This window comes from Oculina patagonica, unplaced genomic scaffold (assembly GCF_052425735.1).
Source record: "Oculina patagonica isolate OP01 unplaced genomic scaffold, crgOcupat unplaced2, whole genome shotgun sequence".
Taxonomy (NCBI): domain Eukaryota; kingdom Metazoa; phylum Cnidaria; class Anthozoa; order Scleractinia; family Oculinidae; genus Oculina; species Oculina patagonica.
This window is the reverse complement of record NW_027558036.1, coordinates 2115001-2131279: the sequence shown is the minus strand read 5'-3', so window position 1 is coordinate 2131279 and position 16279 is coordinate 2115001. Positions and strand designations below refer to the sequence as shown.

Below are 16279 nucleotides of genomic sequence, written 5' to 3'. Positions count from 1 at the left end.
AACAACTAAAACCGGCGTTTTAGGTTGCAATATGCAGGACCTGGTACCCAGTGTGAATCGCGAGACCAATTTTTAGATCCCGGCTGTTTTGCTTTTACCTTCTTTGTTGATCTTCAGTAAGGGAAGCAGAGAATTTCTTTATAATAAACGGTTCACACGTAGCAGCCGACGAGTTACCCGAAAAGTACCTCTGTTAAGATACACATAAGTTTCAGAATGACGATACTTTTCAGTTTTTTTTTTAAAAAAAAAACTTTGGCCTCTCATATTTCTAAACTCTATTGATTTTCATCGGAATTTTCCGAGGTTATGCAATTTTTCACGCTATTTTGAGCGCAGATTTCAGCTCCCATATGATTAGTAGCTATCCGCGAAACTATCCGAGGAAATCAGAAATCGAACGCCGTTCGTTGCTCTGCCTCTTTTTTCTTTCGCCCGCTGTACACTACCTCTATTCTTATTCAGGGCTCGGGGCTTGTTGTCCCTGTTATCTATTGTTTTAGAACCAATAAATTAACTCGTTCTTAGAGGTAGTGGGCGACCCGTTCGTTGGTGCGCGCATGTGTGGCAAAGGGGGCACTTTTATGATTTCAGTCTATGTTACGATAGATGGCGTGTATAAATGAGAAATTTGTCAGTTGTAATCCGTCTCCATCATAACAATCCTTGTTTCTGTTGTCTAATTATTCCTCTTCTGTGCTTTTACATAAGTTAACTTTTGTTTTAAAGATTGCCTCCCCGGGCTTGAAGGTAGCTTTAGTACATCACAAGATATCACTAAATTTCAGCTTCGCGACGAAACGTGACCGTGACCGTTATTTACCACAATTACCCGCGAAACGGGATGTTTGTTCATCGTAGATCTTTGGTTTCTATTTCACAAGACCATTAACACTGCAGCTGGTATAAACGTGACTAAAATGACTGTTTTATTTCCCGTGAAACTTAACCTGGCAGCTACCAACCACATGAATGTTAGTTGACACGATCGTGAATAACTCTTTCCGGTTTGACTTGTTTCATTGCGGACGCCGGCATTCGTTGTGATTATGAATAAAAATAAAGTTGTTCTTATGAAGCCTCAAGGGGAAATTACCTTAAAATTAGTTTACATTTGATTATAAACCCTATTGTTAGGGTCGTTTTGTACCCTGGCCTTGTTCTTTTTACTACATGTATTTTCAGGACTTTTGATATTCATCCGATTTTAGAACGTTTCTTTTGCATTGTTAAGATCGGCGAGTTTTATTATGCATTATTATATGGCTACAATATACAGCGCTCTGATTGGCTGCTGAGCGGGCATTATTTTCTTGTAATGACCGGGCATTATGAAAATTTTTCTCGGCTCGACGGTTTTTTGAGTTGTGAGTAAAAGCTACTAGCAAGGGGGCAAAAACAACAAAAATGCCGACAAAATATAACTATCTTTTCAATAACTAAAAGATAAAATAAGCATACCGATACTTCTTTAGTATGAGCGAGGAAGAGAGCCACAGAGAGCGAGAGCGAGTTTTACCTCCAGTGTTTTTTCCCTTGATTATACTCTTTTTTTGAATAGTGCTTAAAGGCCATATAAAAATAACTTATTAACCTCGTCCGTTCGGTCATTACAGAGGAATCTCAGACCTCGACCTTGGGTATTGACCTCGCTGTCGCTCGGTCAATACATCAAGGCCTCGGTCTGAGATTCCCCTGTAATGACCTCACTCCGGTTAATAAGTAGTATATATTCTTACATGCGCACCTTAAACTTACCACAAAGATGCTTACGATATGTAAATGTAAGAAATGTAAATGTTGTTTATAGTGGTCATACACTTTGCTTCGAGATAGCTAGTTTACAGGCATGCCACTGGAACAGAGGAAACAAATATTTTAAAAGAACATAACATGATTAAAAATCCCAACTGGTAGAAGGTAGACCAATATTCTTACATGCGCACCTTAAACTTACCACAAAGATACTTACGATATGTAAATGTAAGAAATGTAAATGTTGTTTATAGTGGTCATACACTTTGCTTCGAGATAGCTAGTTTACAGGCATGCCACTGGAACAGAGGAAACAAATATTTTAAAAGAACATAACATGATTAAAAATCCCAACTGGTAGAAGGTAGACCAGTTGGCTATATACAAAGCGTGACCGAGGATTTGAACTCGGGACGACCGAGAACAAATCCAGCTACTGGCAGCGGCAGGTCTTGAACCCGGGACCTCCGGATTACAGCGCCAGCGCTCTGAACCACTGGGCCACGCTTGCCTCCTTAACTGGCAATCTCCTTAATATGCTTCACCAAAAATAAGCTCACTCACAAATAAGCCCACTAAAAAAGCCTGTTGAACCGAAATAAGCTAAGGAAGCTATGAGAGGCGGCGTATTCACATGCTTATCAATAATGGGACGGATTGTTTTTGCTTCTAAAGGCGGGGTTTTACCGCATGCCTCGAAACACTAATACAGTTGTCCAAATCATTTTTAACCCGGTAAAAATTCCGCTATGAAAAGGTACATCGAAAAAGTCGTGTACTTTATTACATTCAAAACAAAATTTGCCAAATCTGACGTTCCTACATTTCCAGGCTAAAACCTGCTCAAATCCTAATTTACAATCTTGGCAAAGCCACTTAACAAAAGGCCGCCCAGTGACAGTACCTTTTGTGGAGTAATGCTATTATTTAATTTTCTGACCCCCCCCCCCCCCCACTACTCCCTTAAACAAGAGATACAATGTTGGAATATTTTCGAAAGGGAAGGCAAGGTGAGGACAAAGACCATTTTTTGGCAAAAATGTTTATTGATCCTAAATAGGTGACCGGTTGCTTTACCCACAAGTCAACTAGTCCACAGTGAAGTGAACTCGCCTACACTAGATTTTATCAGGGATGGCAAAAAGAGGTATAAAGACATTCTAATGGTCCTCGTCCAATAAGAGAGAAATCCCTCAGGCTATAAAAACAATCGTGTAGGGTGAGTTAACTTCAGTGTGGGCAAAGCGACAAACTTCTGTAAATTCCCCCGATATCACATCTTGAAAAGCTTGGCACGGGTTTTTCAAGTTTGCTGTTGATAATCTTTCTCAATCATACGAACTCTAGGCAAACTTTTCTTGCTCGTTTTGTTTTGGAGTGTAATGTCGTACACCTGCGGCGTGAAGGCTTGATTATTTGTTGACAGTTTGAGGACAAATCCGTATGCTGACCGCTCTCCTTTGGCTTAAAAATCTAGAATCTTTTCTTCAGTCTCCATAGTTTGGCAAACCACTTCTCGATTTCCTTTTTTGTTTCCTCTGATTCAACATAGAGGGAAGGTTCCTCTGTGTACGGTAACGCCTTCATTTTCTCATTCACAGTGCTCATGGATGGCGGATAGTCCCTGAGGTACCACAATGCATCTTCTTTTCTTCGCTCATGTTTGAGGACCTCGATGCTCTGAATGAGTGGCGAGTAAAGCTGGAAGTTGATTTCCATCGGCTCTCCATCTATCACATTACGTAGAGTGAATGTAGCGCCTAAGGTGTTCTGCCAACGACTCTTGTAAATACAGATTCCTACAAACCTAATAACAGAAACGAAAAAAAGCAGCTATGAAACAGAAATAACAACGACAACATCAATTTATTTTATTTTGACACCTTGTTTTTTCCATGCCTTGCTCTTTTATTTAGCAGACTTTTTTTATATTTTTATTTTAATTTTTTTTTTATTTTTTTTTTTATTTATAATTTTATATATTTTTTTTTATTTTTTTATATTATATATATATTATTAATTTTTATTTAGAATTTAATGTAGGTCAATCACTTTTGCTCCTTTTTTAACTATTAAAAATAATATAGTATGTCGAGAAACTACTGGACCGTCAGGGTTAGTTCGTCTGCAACGCAGGCTAAATATCTGCTGCTTTTGATTTTGAGCAGAAAAAGAAAACATACTCATTTTTTCTGTGATTGTGATTATTATAAAAATATATTTAGCTATATTAAATAACACCATGTAGCATGTATAGAAATGGCAATGCTGAAATACTTGCAAAATTGCCATGTAAACGATCGAGCCTGTAGAATGCTACGGCGGATCCCAATACATAATTTTATTAGGTGAGTTTGTTCAGGAATCATTATGGGTATTTTGGCAAGATTCATTCAAACCACAATACCAAATACATTTGATACGAAGCCTAGGCATACATGTACACAATTAACCAGGTAAAAGGACCCTAGTCAGCCATGCCTTTGTTTTTGTTGACATGTTGGATTTTCAGCATTACATGCACATTTCAAGTAGGGCATATTTAAACAAAAGAGATAGTCACAACTTCGCTTCACTATAATTTTGATGATATTGACATGGTGGATTTCATGTATTTCAAGGTGTGACTGACTAGGGTCCTCTATTACTTTTATCACACCCAGATGCATTTTAACTGGGTCAAAATGCACCAGGTGTTATGAGTATTAATAAACAAACCTGACTTTTCCTTTTGCAATATGTGGATCTGACCTAGTCACGGCCACTATGCTGCCAACAGAGAAGTCTTTAGCACCTAGCGTCTGCAGTCGGCGGTAGCAGTCTCTCTGTTCTAAGAAGGTCATGACGTCCGTGTTGGCCTCTTCTGGAGAATCCGGAAATCCATTGGGCCAGTTTTTCTCTTTCCAGATAAATCTTGGTTTGGGAGTGGCACCTTCCAGGGCTGTTTGGGCATTTGGGAGTGTCTTGTAGATTGGCTTGACTTCCAGCTCTGCAGTGTTCTTCTGGTACCACTCATTAATATTCACTTTTATCTACATTGTAAGAAGACCAGAGATAAAGAAATAAACTTTAGGTCACAGTCTATCACTACATAGTCTATTACCAGTTTACTGCTTAACATGTGGTTTCATGCCACTACTAGCATTGAGGACTAAGGGGTGTAGCTAAGAAAACACTAACTTAGCTTGTAAACAAGCCTTGCTGGTTTTTCTGGTCCTGACAGCTCTAAACGTTTACCTACTACGTGTAAGTCTTTGTTTTCATGTCAAATTTTGGCCGGATTTTAGTTCTCTTTCAGCCAGTGAAATAGCCGGCAGCCAGCCCTTAGCGACATTCCTGAGCATTATGTCCGATTGCCCTAACAGTTTGCTGACTCCCTTTCAAAAAGGGGCACAGTGAGGGTAAAATGCCTTGCTCGACAACAGAATGTCACAATACCTCTAGCAGGGGCTCAAACCTTGACCACTCAATCCATTTTGCCTGGACAAAGAGCCAATGCTCAAAATATCAGCTTTTCCAAATCTCCTACAGCAGTTTCATGTAATTTAGTTTATCAACTTCGAGTACCACAACTAAATGTTTCGCTTTCCCAACAATAATGCAGAACAACAGTTTCTGTACAAACTAATAACTTTGTTCACTCAATCCAGAGTGCAACATATTAACCATTAGGCTACAGTGTCTCAGTATCTACCTTTGCCTTCTCGCTCTGAAAAGGTTTCCCTGTCTGTTTTACTCCTGGTAGTAGTTGCCCACCTCCGCTGGCATCTTGTTGAGTTTCCTTAGTACTCTTGTCTGTTTGTGCTTCTAAATTAAACAATCAAACCAATTAGCAAAAGTGGTAGTATAAAAGCAGAAGTCTCTACCCTTCTTTACTTGATTACAAGAAATTGAAGATATGTAAAAGAGTACCCTAAAATTCTGGTTATAAGCCCTGGGCTCATACAACTTCGTAAGGGGTTTTGTGTGGGCTTTTTAGCAGAGGGGCTCATATCCAGAAGGGCTTATAAGCAGAATAATAATAAAAAAACGTTTCGAAACGAGCCACGGGAGTGTTGATCGAAATACGTTTTTAAGTTAAAAACACATAATAAATCAACATTTAGCCCTGTTCAGTACTGTCATTGGGCAGGGGGGCTTTATATCCAGGGGGTGGGGGGCTAATAAATTATTGGATGCATTTTTTTGTTTCCAGGTAGATGGGCCTATAACAGGGGGGGGGAGTAGAGGGCCTTATAACCGCTTATAATCCACATTTGTTCAAAGCAAAAGGCTGGAAGGTGAGCCTGCTTGCAGCCAAACAGTGTACAAAATGAACCATCTAAATATGAGTGTCAATGTACATATGGACGTTTATGATGAATTTGAAGTTGGAAAACACTGACTGTACCAATGAATTACAAAATGCTGGTAAATACCAGAAAATACTGACCAAGTCAGCTTACGCCTGTTTCAATTTGGTCGACACAATCTGTGAGCCAGAGAGCCATGCGAACCTATTCGGTTAGCCTAAAACTATAACACACCGGTTAGCCTAACTAGCACTTTGGTTATCCTACAGTTAGCTTTCAAAGGTACAACTGTAGCTTGCGTTTAGCCTTTTATTGGGTTTAGGGATTTCTGGCTCACATGGTTCATGAGTCATGCGAGTTATCTGGTAAGCCTAAATAACACATTGGTTAGGCTTAACAGCACTTTCGCTTAACGCTCTGGTTAGCCTACAGTTAGTTTAGGTAGCTTGCGGTTAGCCTTTTACAGGGATATAGCCAAGAAAAACACTAAGCCTGCTCATCAACAAGCCCAGCTGGCTTTTTTGGCCTTGGCAGCTCTAAAAATTTACCCTTAAGTCTTTGTTTTCAAAAAAAAAAAAAAACAAAAAACATTTCCTTTTCTGTGAAATTTCAGCCGGATTTAAGTTCTATTTCAGCCGGTTAAATTAGCCGGCAGCTGGCCCTTAGCGACATCCCTGCTTTTATTGGGATTTGGGATTTCTGGCTCGCTGGCTTGCACTGTGTCCTAACTCTTTCAATTCTAAGGATTGGAGAAGTCAGAGGGATCATAAATCAACTAGCAGTATTGCTGCAGCATACTCCCACTCACTTTTGAACATGGCTGCCCCAAAAATATTCGGCAGGTTTTCATATTTTGAGCAAATTATTCCATTCTAGCAACTTTTTGTTTTCTGAGCAGTTTCTAGACTGAAGATTCTCTAATTGTTGTTCGAAGGCCATACAAACGTTTCCGATTATTTTTCTAACTTTTATGAAGATAAACAAAGTTTCCCCAAGACTTTCAACGAAGTTTCGAAGATGTTTGAACTCCTCATGAGATGGGATATCTTGACAAACCAATTTTACGCTGCGGTCGCGATATTTTAGGCACCAAAACGTGGGGCGGGGGGAACCCCCACCCAAATTGTCTTTGCCACCCTGCTCCCCCGCCTATGCCACTGGATGGGATGCTTCTCCATCACACTACATGTAGGTGTTATCCGGGCTGGGGAATGGCCTTTAAAATGTAAACTAGAAATAGCTGACACTAGGTTGCCCCCGGTGTTAATCGGTTTTTCTTTGCTGTTCATCCTTTACTACATTTCAGACATTTAATTGGAAATTAATTTTATATTTTGGATGATTATGAAGAAAACCCTTCCTGTTGGTTTGTGTTTTCTAATGGTTTCTGGCCTTTTCTTTCTTTAAGATGGAAAGAGGCAATACAAAACAACACGAAATTAAGCAAAAATTCGTAAAGATTTATGATACGGTAAATCATTTAATTACAAGAACGCGACAGCAGCACCTTGACATCATTTTGTCATGTTTTACTGTGGTGAGTGATCTCAGCTAGACTCAAGCTAGACTTTAGAAAAAGTTGACACGCCGGGAAAAAGATCGACAGTATCGCGACTTGTGTTGCTCGTTTTCGCGACTTCGTCGTTCAATGAGCCGGCCCAATTGTTTTATAAATGTATGGGCTGAGAGCCTGAGCCCGAGCATAAAGAATGACATAAGTTAGAATGATCAATCTTTAGAAAGAAAAGGATGCCGAAAGAATTTCTTACCTCTGTCAATGCACACGCCTGCCGCAAGTTTTAAATAATCACAATGCATCTGGAGATCTCTTTTGACGTTCTTTTCTTGATGCCACAGTATCATCTTGCAAAATTAAAATTTCGTCCGAAAGTGGACCGATCAAGACCGTTCTCCATTCAAGTAGTTTGTGCCTGGTAAATTACGGTCAGTTGGACAAAGGCTTTCTTATCGTAAATCGCGCTTCATGACAACGATCAATCGAAAGAATTTCTCACCTTTTGTCAATGCAAACACAAAGTCGTTCGCTTCTGGTTTCCGGTTTCGCCTGCTGCGAGTCTTAAATAATTATCTTGAGTTCTCTTTTAAATTTCTTGTAAATCTCGTCCGGAGATAGACTGATCAAGGCTTTTCTCCGTTCAAGTAGTTTGCTTGGTAAAATCGCGGTTTTGGACTAAGGCTTGCTTATCGTAAATCGCAGACAAATTCGAAGTTATGCGTCTCAACAGCGTCTCAACAGCATGGCTTGAACATTCATTTAGCAATTCGATTAGACGCATTTGGAATGGTTTACCTATTGAAGTCCGCCAGGCCGAAGATCTCACCTCTTTTAAGAAATTACTGTCCGAATCCAAATTACCTATAGAAGAAAGCTGCAGTTGCTCTTTCTGTTGACTGTAATTTTCAAAGACCTTTTTAATTGTAATTTTAGCTTCATTTTTAATTAAAATTGTAATTTTTTAATGAACTTTCTATTGTAATTTTAGATACCTTTTTAATTGAAATTGTAATTACCTTTTAACTAGAATTATATTTAATATATAGATTTCTATTTATTCATGTCATAATTCACAATTTTGTACATATACACTTTTTACCTTTTTAACCGTCTTTTATTTGTAATTTTTAAACCTTTTTCATTTCACCAGGGCGTTTTAACGAGCTACGGCTCCTAAGCTCTTCGTGTATAAATAAATTATGTCTATGTCTATGTCTATGTCTATGTCTATGTTCGTACGTGTTCCTAGACATATTTCTTCTTTGGGGCCTTGTGAAATGTCATGACAGCACCACTCAGAAGTAAAAATGTGGATTTTCTTACTTCTCTGCGAGTTAATTATCGCGAACTCTTTTCAATAATTGCATTGCTTTCGGCTTTTAGACATTGTAAAATGAACAGGTCGAAATAGGCCTTGAATAAAACCTCAAATCAACGTTTACAAACGTTGTTTGTTTACTTGTTGTCATCTGTGCACGTGCTCACGCTTTTGCATTTTTTGGTTGTCATCAACACCCAATCTCGTTTACTTGCATCATCATTGACCAATCACCGTACAGGGGTTTTTATCACACCTCCCGATACCCACTTGCGGGCTTTCAACCTTGTCGGCATTGCACATTTCCCAATACTATTTGCCCGCTCACTTTGGTCAAATCAAGAATTTTCCTGGTATATACTATATATATTCTATATTCGCGCGGATTACAATGATGCCTCGTCGGGTTTTGTCCTCTGGGCCAAAACCCTGCGGGGGCAACTATATGCATGAAATTAATCACAGTTGTTTTTCAGTATCTATAGTTTAAACCTTTTCAATATTTCGAAAATCTAACTTTATGAAAACTATTTCGCATCTGATTTCCATACAAGTGCTGTATTTGGCCCTGCATGTCTCCTATATACTTTTAAAATGTCGGCCACCACATGCAAAACTAAAATTAATTATTATTTGAGCCACATAATGGGTCCATAATATCATGACACCTACCTTTCACAGATTCAAGCTCCTGTGATGTTTGCCGTGGAGTTAAGCGTTTTTGAAGACTTCTAAATATTTTCTCGTCCACGTGAGGAGAAAAGAACTTTAGTCGAGATCTCACTTTGGACGCCATGTTGCTACTTTAGAGCATGTTTAGTGCCCAATCCCCGCTCGTTCATCTTACAAGGAACTTCCGCTGATCGGTCGAGTTCGAGGGCGGTATTTTAGAGTTTCTTTTAGTTTTGTGACTTAAAATTCTCGAATCCTCGCCTTTATTTAGAGAGAGCTGGGCAAACGAAATTTTAGGATAACTTTGGGAAAGTTTTTTCACAGTGTTTTTTTCTGTAAATGCACCGTGTTTTTTCTTGACTGAGCCTTCGGTTTGTGCAAAGACAATTTTGTGAGGTACATTTCATGCGCACATACATAAAGAAACCACGGGAATGCTGGGAAATACAAACGAAGTTCGCCATGTTGGTTTCTTGACTCGTAGTTTTTACACAAGATCATAAATTTATAGAATCTTGTTTAGATTTTAGGATTCGATCCTAAGTCGATCTTTGTAAGAAGCTGTTAAACTTCACGTCACACCATGCCGCGAATTATTATCAAAGGAGGTGTTTGGAGAAACACAGAGGTAAGCTCAATGTACAGAAGGTCTTTTGTGTGTAATGTGATAAACTACGCAGTCACATGTAAACTTTGGTATTTATCAGCGTGTTACTAGTCGAACCGTTTGTAATCAAACTCGGCCTAACCAAAATATTTTTGTCAGTGTTCAATTCAGTTTGGAGTCCTGTATCATCCAGGACTCCAAACTGAACTCTTTTAAAGCATTGTGAACTCTTTTAAAGCATTAGTTAAAATGTTTTTTATGGATCAGCATAATCTTTGAATGTTTTTATTGTTTACTTATTTATCACTATTATAATTTCATTTTCATTTGTATTTTTATCTTAGTACCTTAGATCTGCTTTACTATGGGGTCTTGACTCTTAAGCATTTCATCCTTTGGCTTTTGTTTTTTTTTCTTAGCCATAAATTGTAATAAATAAATTCGATGAAGAAAGCTTATAAAAAACTTACATTCATGAAGACTTAAGGGTGACCTGTACCTTAATCAACCTTAGGATGAAATTCTCAAGGCGGCTGTTATGAAATATGGCAAGAATCAGTGGTCTAGAATTGCTTCCTTGCTGCACCGCAAGTCAGCCAAACAGTGCAAGGCTAGATGGTAAGTGTTGGCAAATAATGTTATTTTTGTAATGTACTAAGTAAAGATTTTAACTTGAAATCAGTTTTCTGACGGTATTGGGTTATTCCAGAAAAAATACACACCTCCCCGACGGATGGCAAACTGTAAATTCTCGCGGGAGGGGGGGTTAATGGCTCGGGAAATCCGGGCGGGAGGGGGGGGTCTGAACCTAAAAATTCTTCCTCGGGGGTCACTTTTAACTTTCACTCGATCGATATGTTTTACTACTTAAAAGAAGAAGTTTGCATTGGAAAATATTGTAGTCTTCCAGTTTATGGTGTTCTTACCTCATATGCTTCAAGTTTACCTTCATAGGTCCTTTTATTCATGAAGAACCAGCGCGTTATAACAACAAATTTCGTTACGATCTTTTTGACCGCGCACGCAACGCCTGGAACATTTTTACGGTACCCAGGCCACCCAAGCCCGTGCTTTGCAACATCCTCAACAAAAATGCGAAGGAAAGGCGATCCGACCGACTGCAGGTTGTACATGTACTTTTCTGTATATTTTAGCCAACCCGAGAACTTGTTTTGCTGGCTAACATGCGTATATACAATTTTGCGTATTATTTGGCTTCTTCCACTTTATTATCCATGCCTTACGATCGTTATGTGAAAAAGTTTATGGAAGCAAGAACGTGGACATTACGCATGAAAGCTTGAATTCTTGAAAGAAAGGCAAAAGATTCAGTTGACCTACAGACCCATATAGGTAACAAAATTTGAAATTATTGTAGTTCAAAAAGCTTTATTGATAAGCTCACAAGTAAATGTCACACGAACAGTGCCAATAGCGGGAACTCGATCTTGTAAACACACGCCAATTTAGGCCGCCTTGTCGCCGACAACTGAGATGATAGTTTTTCTTTATTAGCGCATTAAGGACTTTTTTCACTGTGTTTTTCTTACATTTAGATAATTTTTAAGACTTACAAATTTCTTATCTTGTACTTTTGTTGTGGTACGGAAAAAGCAAGTGGCATTTTCGAGGAGAGTGTACCGGAGATCACTCAAACGTAACACGCGCGATCAAAATAATCTGATTTGAAATGTTGAAATTTGGCCCGCAAAATTCGCGATATTACCCCAGTTTCGAAAATTATAATAAACAAGGATCTTTTGGATGAAATGTTGTGTCTTTTCTATTGTCTGTTGTTTTCAGTTAGGGCATTTTAAAAAAATGGAAATCCGGGCGGGAGGGGGGGTCCTTGAGTTTGGAAATCCGGGCGGGAGGGGGGTCTAGCGATCTGGGAAATCCAGGCGGAAGGGGGGGTCAAAAATGTTTGCCATCCGTCGGGGGTGTGTGTATTTTTTCTGGAATAACCCATTTTGTTATTTACCTTATTCTCACTTAATTTCGCGAGTACTAAATTTCGAAAATTTTGATTTTGAAAAAAACGCGAAATTTAATACTCGCGAAATATAAGACACGCGAAGTTTAAAATCGCGAAATTTAATATGTGACCTTTCACGCAATTTTAGGGCTTATCCAAATTTCACGCTATGGCTATTTTCACGGTTCGGGCCGAGAAAACGAAAAAAATGACTGGAATGTGCGTGAAATTTCTCCAACACACCGTGAGCACGCCGTGAAAAAAGTCACGGCAACCGTGAAATATTACACGAAGTCTCTGGCCGGAGCAAATTCACGGCGTGAATTTTTCACGCCGTGAAACAATTCACGCCGTAAAAAGTTTATTTTCACGCCTTATAATAACAAGCATGATCACTCTGAATTAAAAAGATCACGCTATCTGTAAATCCAGCATCTGTTAACTAAAAATAACTTGCAAATGACCGCTCTGAGCACTGAAAGTATTAAAATGAAATCGCTGTTATCGGTTCCAAATATCAAATGCAAATGCTAAGAAATAAAGAACCATGCGTTATTGCCTGTGTCTTCTAAACAACAGCGTTTATACTAGATAGTCTAGTCAGAGTGGTCTTTCATTCACGAAACGTAATTTAAGTACTGTTATCTCAAAAATTGATTTGTTTGTTTTCCTATGTTTCGGAAGCACAGATTAAAAAAAATATCAAAAACATGTTACATGTAGGTTGCCCACGAAAGTCTTACCTTTGCACGACAGATGCAGCATTTACTTTCATCTGCATACATGTACAATTTTCGTATGAAACGAAATCGCTAAAATACTGGAGTTCAAAGACGGCGGTACCGCGGGTAAACAAACCATGACTCGATCTCGTATAAAATTGGTTGCCCCGGTTTTCAAGCTATTGCCACGGTTCATTCTTCTCAAATAGACCATTGAAGTTCTCATCCTTTGAAGCTTTTGGACAAAGGAGTGAAAAACGTTTTCAAAACTTTTTAACTATAGAGATTAAGATCTGGCCGTGTCGATATTACTAGACTCCGCGGTGCCAACGCACAATTGTCTCGTTTCGTAGTTTCTTCTTCATGAAGAAGAGCTGGCCATAACATTTCGTTACTTTTTTCGTCAAACTTCGAGGTTACAATTACAAATACTCGCACTGAAATAGTTTTGAGCGAATTTCAAGTTTTCTATTATGCAAATTGTGTATCAATGAAATTACGAATGCTGTTTTGTCTGCTTGTGCGAGGAAAAGGCTGTCACGCAACATTTGAAGATTCGACGAAAAACGTTTTGACAGGTTTTGTATCGCGGGGTATCAAAATTAAGTGACAGCAGAATATGAATAGAGAACTCTCTACACGCAAGTTTTAAGTTTTACAATACATTTCTAATTCTTGTGGCTCAGCAAAATGACAGATAATTGTTTTCTACCAAAACACAACGTGATCATTCGTGTTTTCAAAACAAACCAGATGTTGTCAATATAATCGGGGAATGTTTCCTTTCACGGTTGACAGTATTTCATACGCTTATCATGCAAAAAAGTTACAGCCTGCGTTTGTACACTGTTCTGCAAACCAGCTGTATTTGTCAGTCTGCACATTCGAGAACGCTGCAGAACGTCATCGAAGCCATCCGAAAGGCCTGATTCAAATGATGTACCTTGACTACTTTTCGTACGGCAAACTGCATTTTGTGAATGACGTTTTTAAATAATAGTTTCCACGCTCAATTGACTAACGCACTGTATTGCGATTGTCTGAATAACATGTTCTATCCGTTTCGCCAGCACGCAAAACTTTCAACATTCCTGAACAGTGATCCAACACAGTAGATACATGTATTATCGAATAAACAGTATCTTAGGGTGCGTTTCTTTGGGAAAATCCAAAATTGGATCATTGATCTCAGATCACACGGATTCTTTGCTCCCAAAGAAACGAAGAATCCGAAAACGGATTTTTTGCCATGACAACCCCGTCAACACATTTCGCACAGAACATAAAATATCAGCACAAATTTATTTTTCGTCGAATGTATCCTAGCTAAAATAATTTAAGCATACAAAATCTTTTACAAAAACCACACGTCGAAGTAGATCTTCTTTAGCGTTAAGCACAATGTGGCGAGAAAGCATCTGAGAGCGAAAATGATTGCAAAATGATCAGTGCAAATTTCACTCGTGACAATTTCAAAAGGATACAACTTCCGTAGGCACACAGTGGCTGTTCTAGAAAACCTGTATCCCGTTTAAAATGATACTACATACCTATCTGAAGCTACCGTTTCCTTTTATCGTGAAATATTTTTGTACTTTGATCGAAATAACCGCCTAAAACTTTCCGTATGGCAGTGTTTACAAAGAGCGAACCTGTATTTTCACAGCAAAGACCGCTGGGCCAAGGTACTTTTTTCGAATCCTTTCCCAAAGAAATGCACGGATCATGAATCCTAAAAATCCGGATTCAGATATGATCTGATGTATCCACTCGAAGTGTGGATTCTTCAGATCATTGATCCGAGATTAATCCATTTTTGGATATAGGTAAAGAAACGCAAAATCCGTTTTTGGATCAAGAATCCGGATTTGGATTTTTCCCAAAGAAACGCACCCTTAGAACCCAATTCATTTGGTTCGACCTAAAAATTCCTTCTCATGTGAAGCCCGGGTGTGAAGTACTTTGTTTTATCGAATTAAATTCATCCGCTAGATTTATACCATCGCGTGAACTCTTTTTTTGAAATACTTGTTTTGAACTCAGCGTGCACTGATAACTTCAGTCTGTCGAGCGAAGCGCGCAAGGTCTAAAAATAGAATGCAAATGAAAACACATCAGCGTGTTCTGAGATAAATAGAAGGAATCTAGGCGAAGTTTTTGATTTATAAATTAAAGTGTTTTAGGAATACCAGCTGTCTCAGAAAGTGTTTTAGGAAAATCATGCGCCATTTCGGTTTGCTTGTCTGAGTCTTGGTCACGTCTGATTTGCCCGCTTCGCTATTGAGATTTTGAAACGTGCAATCATGCGACTGGTTTCACGACAAGTCTCAGGTTCAACAATTTCACGGCGTGTTTCTCTCCTGATGATTGCACGGTGCGAGAAAAATAATTCACGTTTCTCAAACGAATTCACGCCTGCCGTGAAATATTTCACTCCTGGCGTGAACACGGAGTGAAATTATATTTTCACGGCGTGAAATTCGCAATTCACGCACTGTGAATAGAAAAAAAAGTCACGTTTCACGCCTAAATCCTTAAGCCCTAAAATCGCGTGAAAGGTCACATATCGTGCTGATAATATAAAAAAATAATGAAACTCGATGTGTTTTATTAGGGATTTAGACTGTTAAATACGTTATGTTTTGTTATATGTATATTGTTTTGTTTGCTGTTTTTACGATGACTTTCATATTAATTATGTTGTTATAGTTTCGAGGTCAAAGCTTCATATTGAAGAATAGGTAAAGATCGCGAAATTTAATACACTCCAATTGTACCTTCCTCTCAAAATCGCGAAATTAAGTACTCGCGAAATACATAAAATAAAATAAAATAAATAAATATGTGTTTATAGTGGTCATGCACTTAGCTTCATATCTCAATGACGAGATAGCTAGTTTACAGACATGCCACTGAAACAGAGAAAACAAAGAATTTATAAATGAACATAACAATTAAGGTTAAAAATCCCAACTGGCAGGAGGCAGACCAGTTGGCTATATACAAAGCGTGGTCGAGGATTTGAACTCGGGACAACCGAGAAACAAATCCAGCTAGTGGCAAGGGAAGGCCTCGAACCGGTGACCTCCGGATTACAACACCAGCGCCCTAAACCACTCGGCCACGCTTGCCTCATAAATGGCTCTTGATTTTTCGTGAAATTAAGTACTCGCGAAATTTAGTGAGAATAAGGTATTTGGCTACTTTTTTTGCAAGACTCTTGTTTATCAAATAATTTTTCCTTTCAGGTATGAATGGCTGGATCCTAGTATTAAAAAGGTAAGAAGATTTTTGGATAGCATTACCAAACATTTGTGGGAGGCGCAGTGGCCTAATGGTTAGCGCGCTCGCCTCCGAGTTGAACGGCCCGGGTTCGAGGCCTGGCCGGGGCGCTGCGTTGTGTTCTTGGGCAAGACACTTTA

General features: G+C 38.8%; 2 protein-coding genes across 2 annotated transcripts in view; one reads left to right on the top strand and one right to left on the bottom strand.

Annotated features, from left to right (window-relative positions):
* Nucleotides 1-2517: 2517 nt before the first annotated feature.
* LOC144640190 (large ribosomal subunit protein bL19m-like) lies at nt 2518-9715 on the bottom strand. The gene is made up of 4 exons (XM_078499398.1): nt 9554-9715; nt 5450-5562; nt 4474-4787; nt 2518-3562 (listed from the first exon to the last, which is right to left on the bottom strand). The coding sequence occupies exons 1-4, from the start codon at nt 9675-9677 to the stop codon at nt 3229-3231; spliced, it is 885 nt and encodes a 294-aa protein (XP_078355524.1). The 5' UTR covers nt 9678-9715; the 3' UTR covers nt 2518-3228.
* Nucleotides 9716-9991: 276 nt separating this feature from the next.
* The window catches only part of LOC144640143 (cell division cycle 5-related protein-like), a 27394-nt gene continuing 21106 nt past the window's right edge, over nt 9992-16279 (top strand). Inside the window, exons 1-3 of the mRNA XM_078499354.1 lie at nt 9992-10181; nt 10675-10778; nt 16106-16136. Of these exons, the coding sequence (XP_078355480.1) occupies nt 10137-10181; nt 10675-10778; nt 16106-16136 (180 nt within the window). The 5' untranslated portion in view covers nt 9992-10136. The remainder of the gene's footprint in view (nt 10182-10674; nt 10779-16105; nt 16137-16279) is intronic.

Excerpts from the sequence above, each read along its gene's own strand:
- LOC144640190 (XM_078499398.1), bottom strand. The coding sequence starts at position 9,677 with ATGGCGTCCAAAGTGAGATCTCGACTAAAGTTCTTTTCTCCTCACGTG. Across the intron at positions 5,563-9,553 it reads GGAGCTTGAATCTGTGAAAG|AAGCACAAACAGACAAGAGT; the intron begins GTAGGTGTCATG and ends TGTTTAATTTAG. Across the intron at positions 3,563-4,473 it reads ATTGCAAAAGGAAAAGTCAG|GTTTGTAGGAATCTGTATTT; the intron begins GTTTGTTTATTA and ends TTCTGTTATTAG.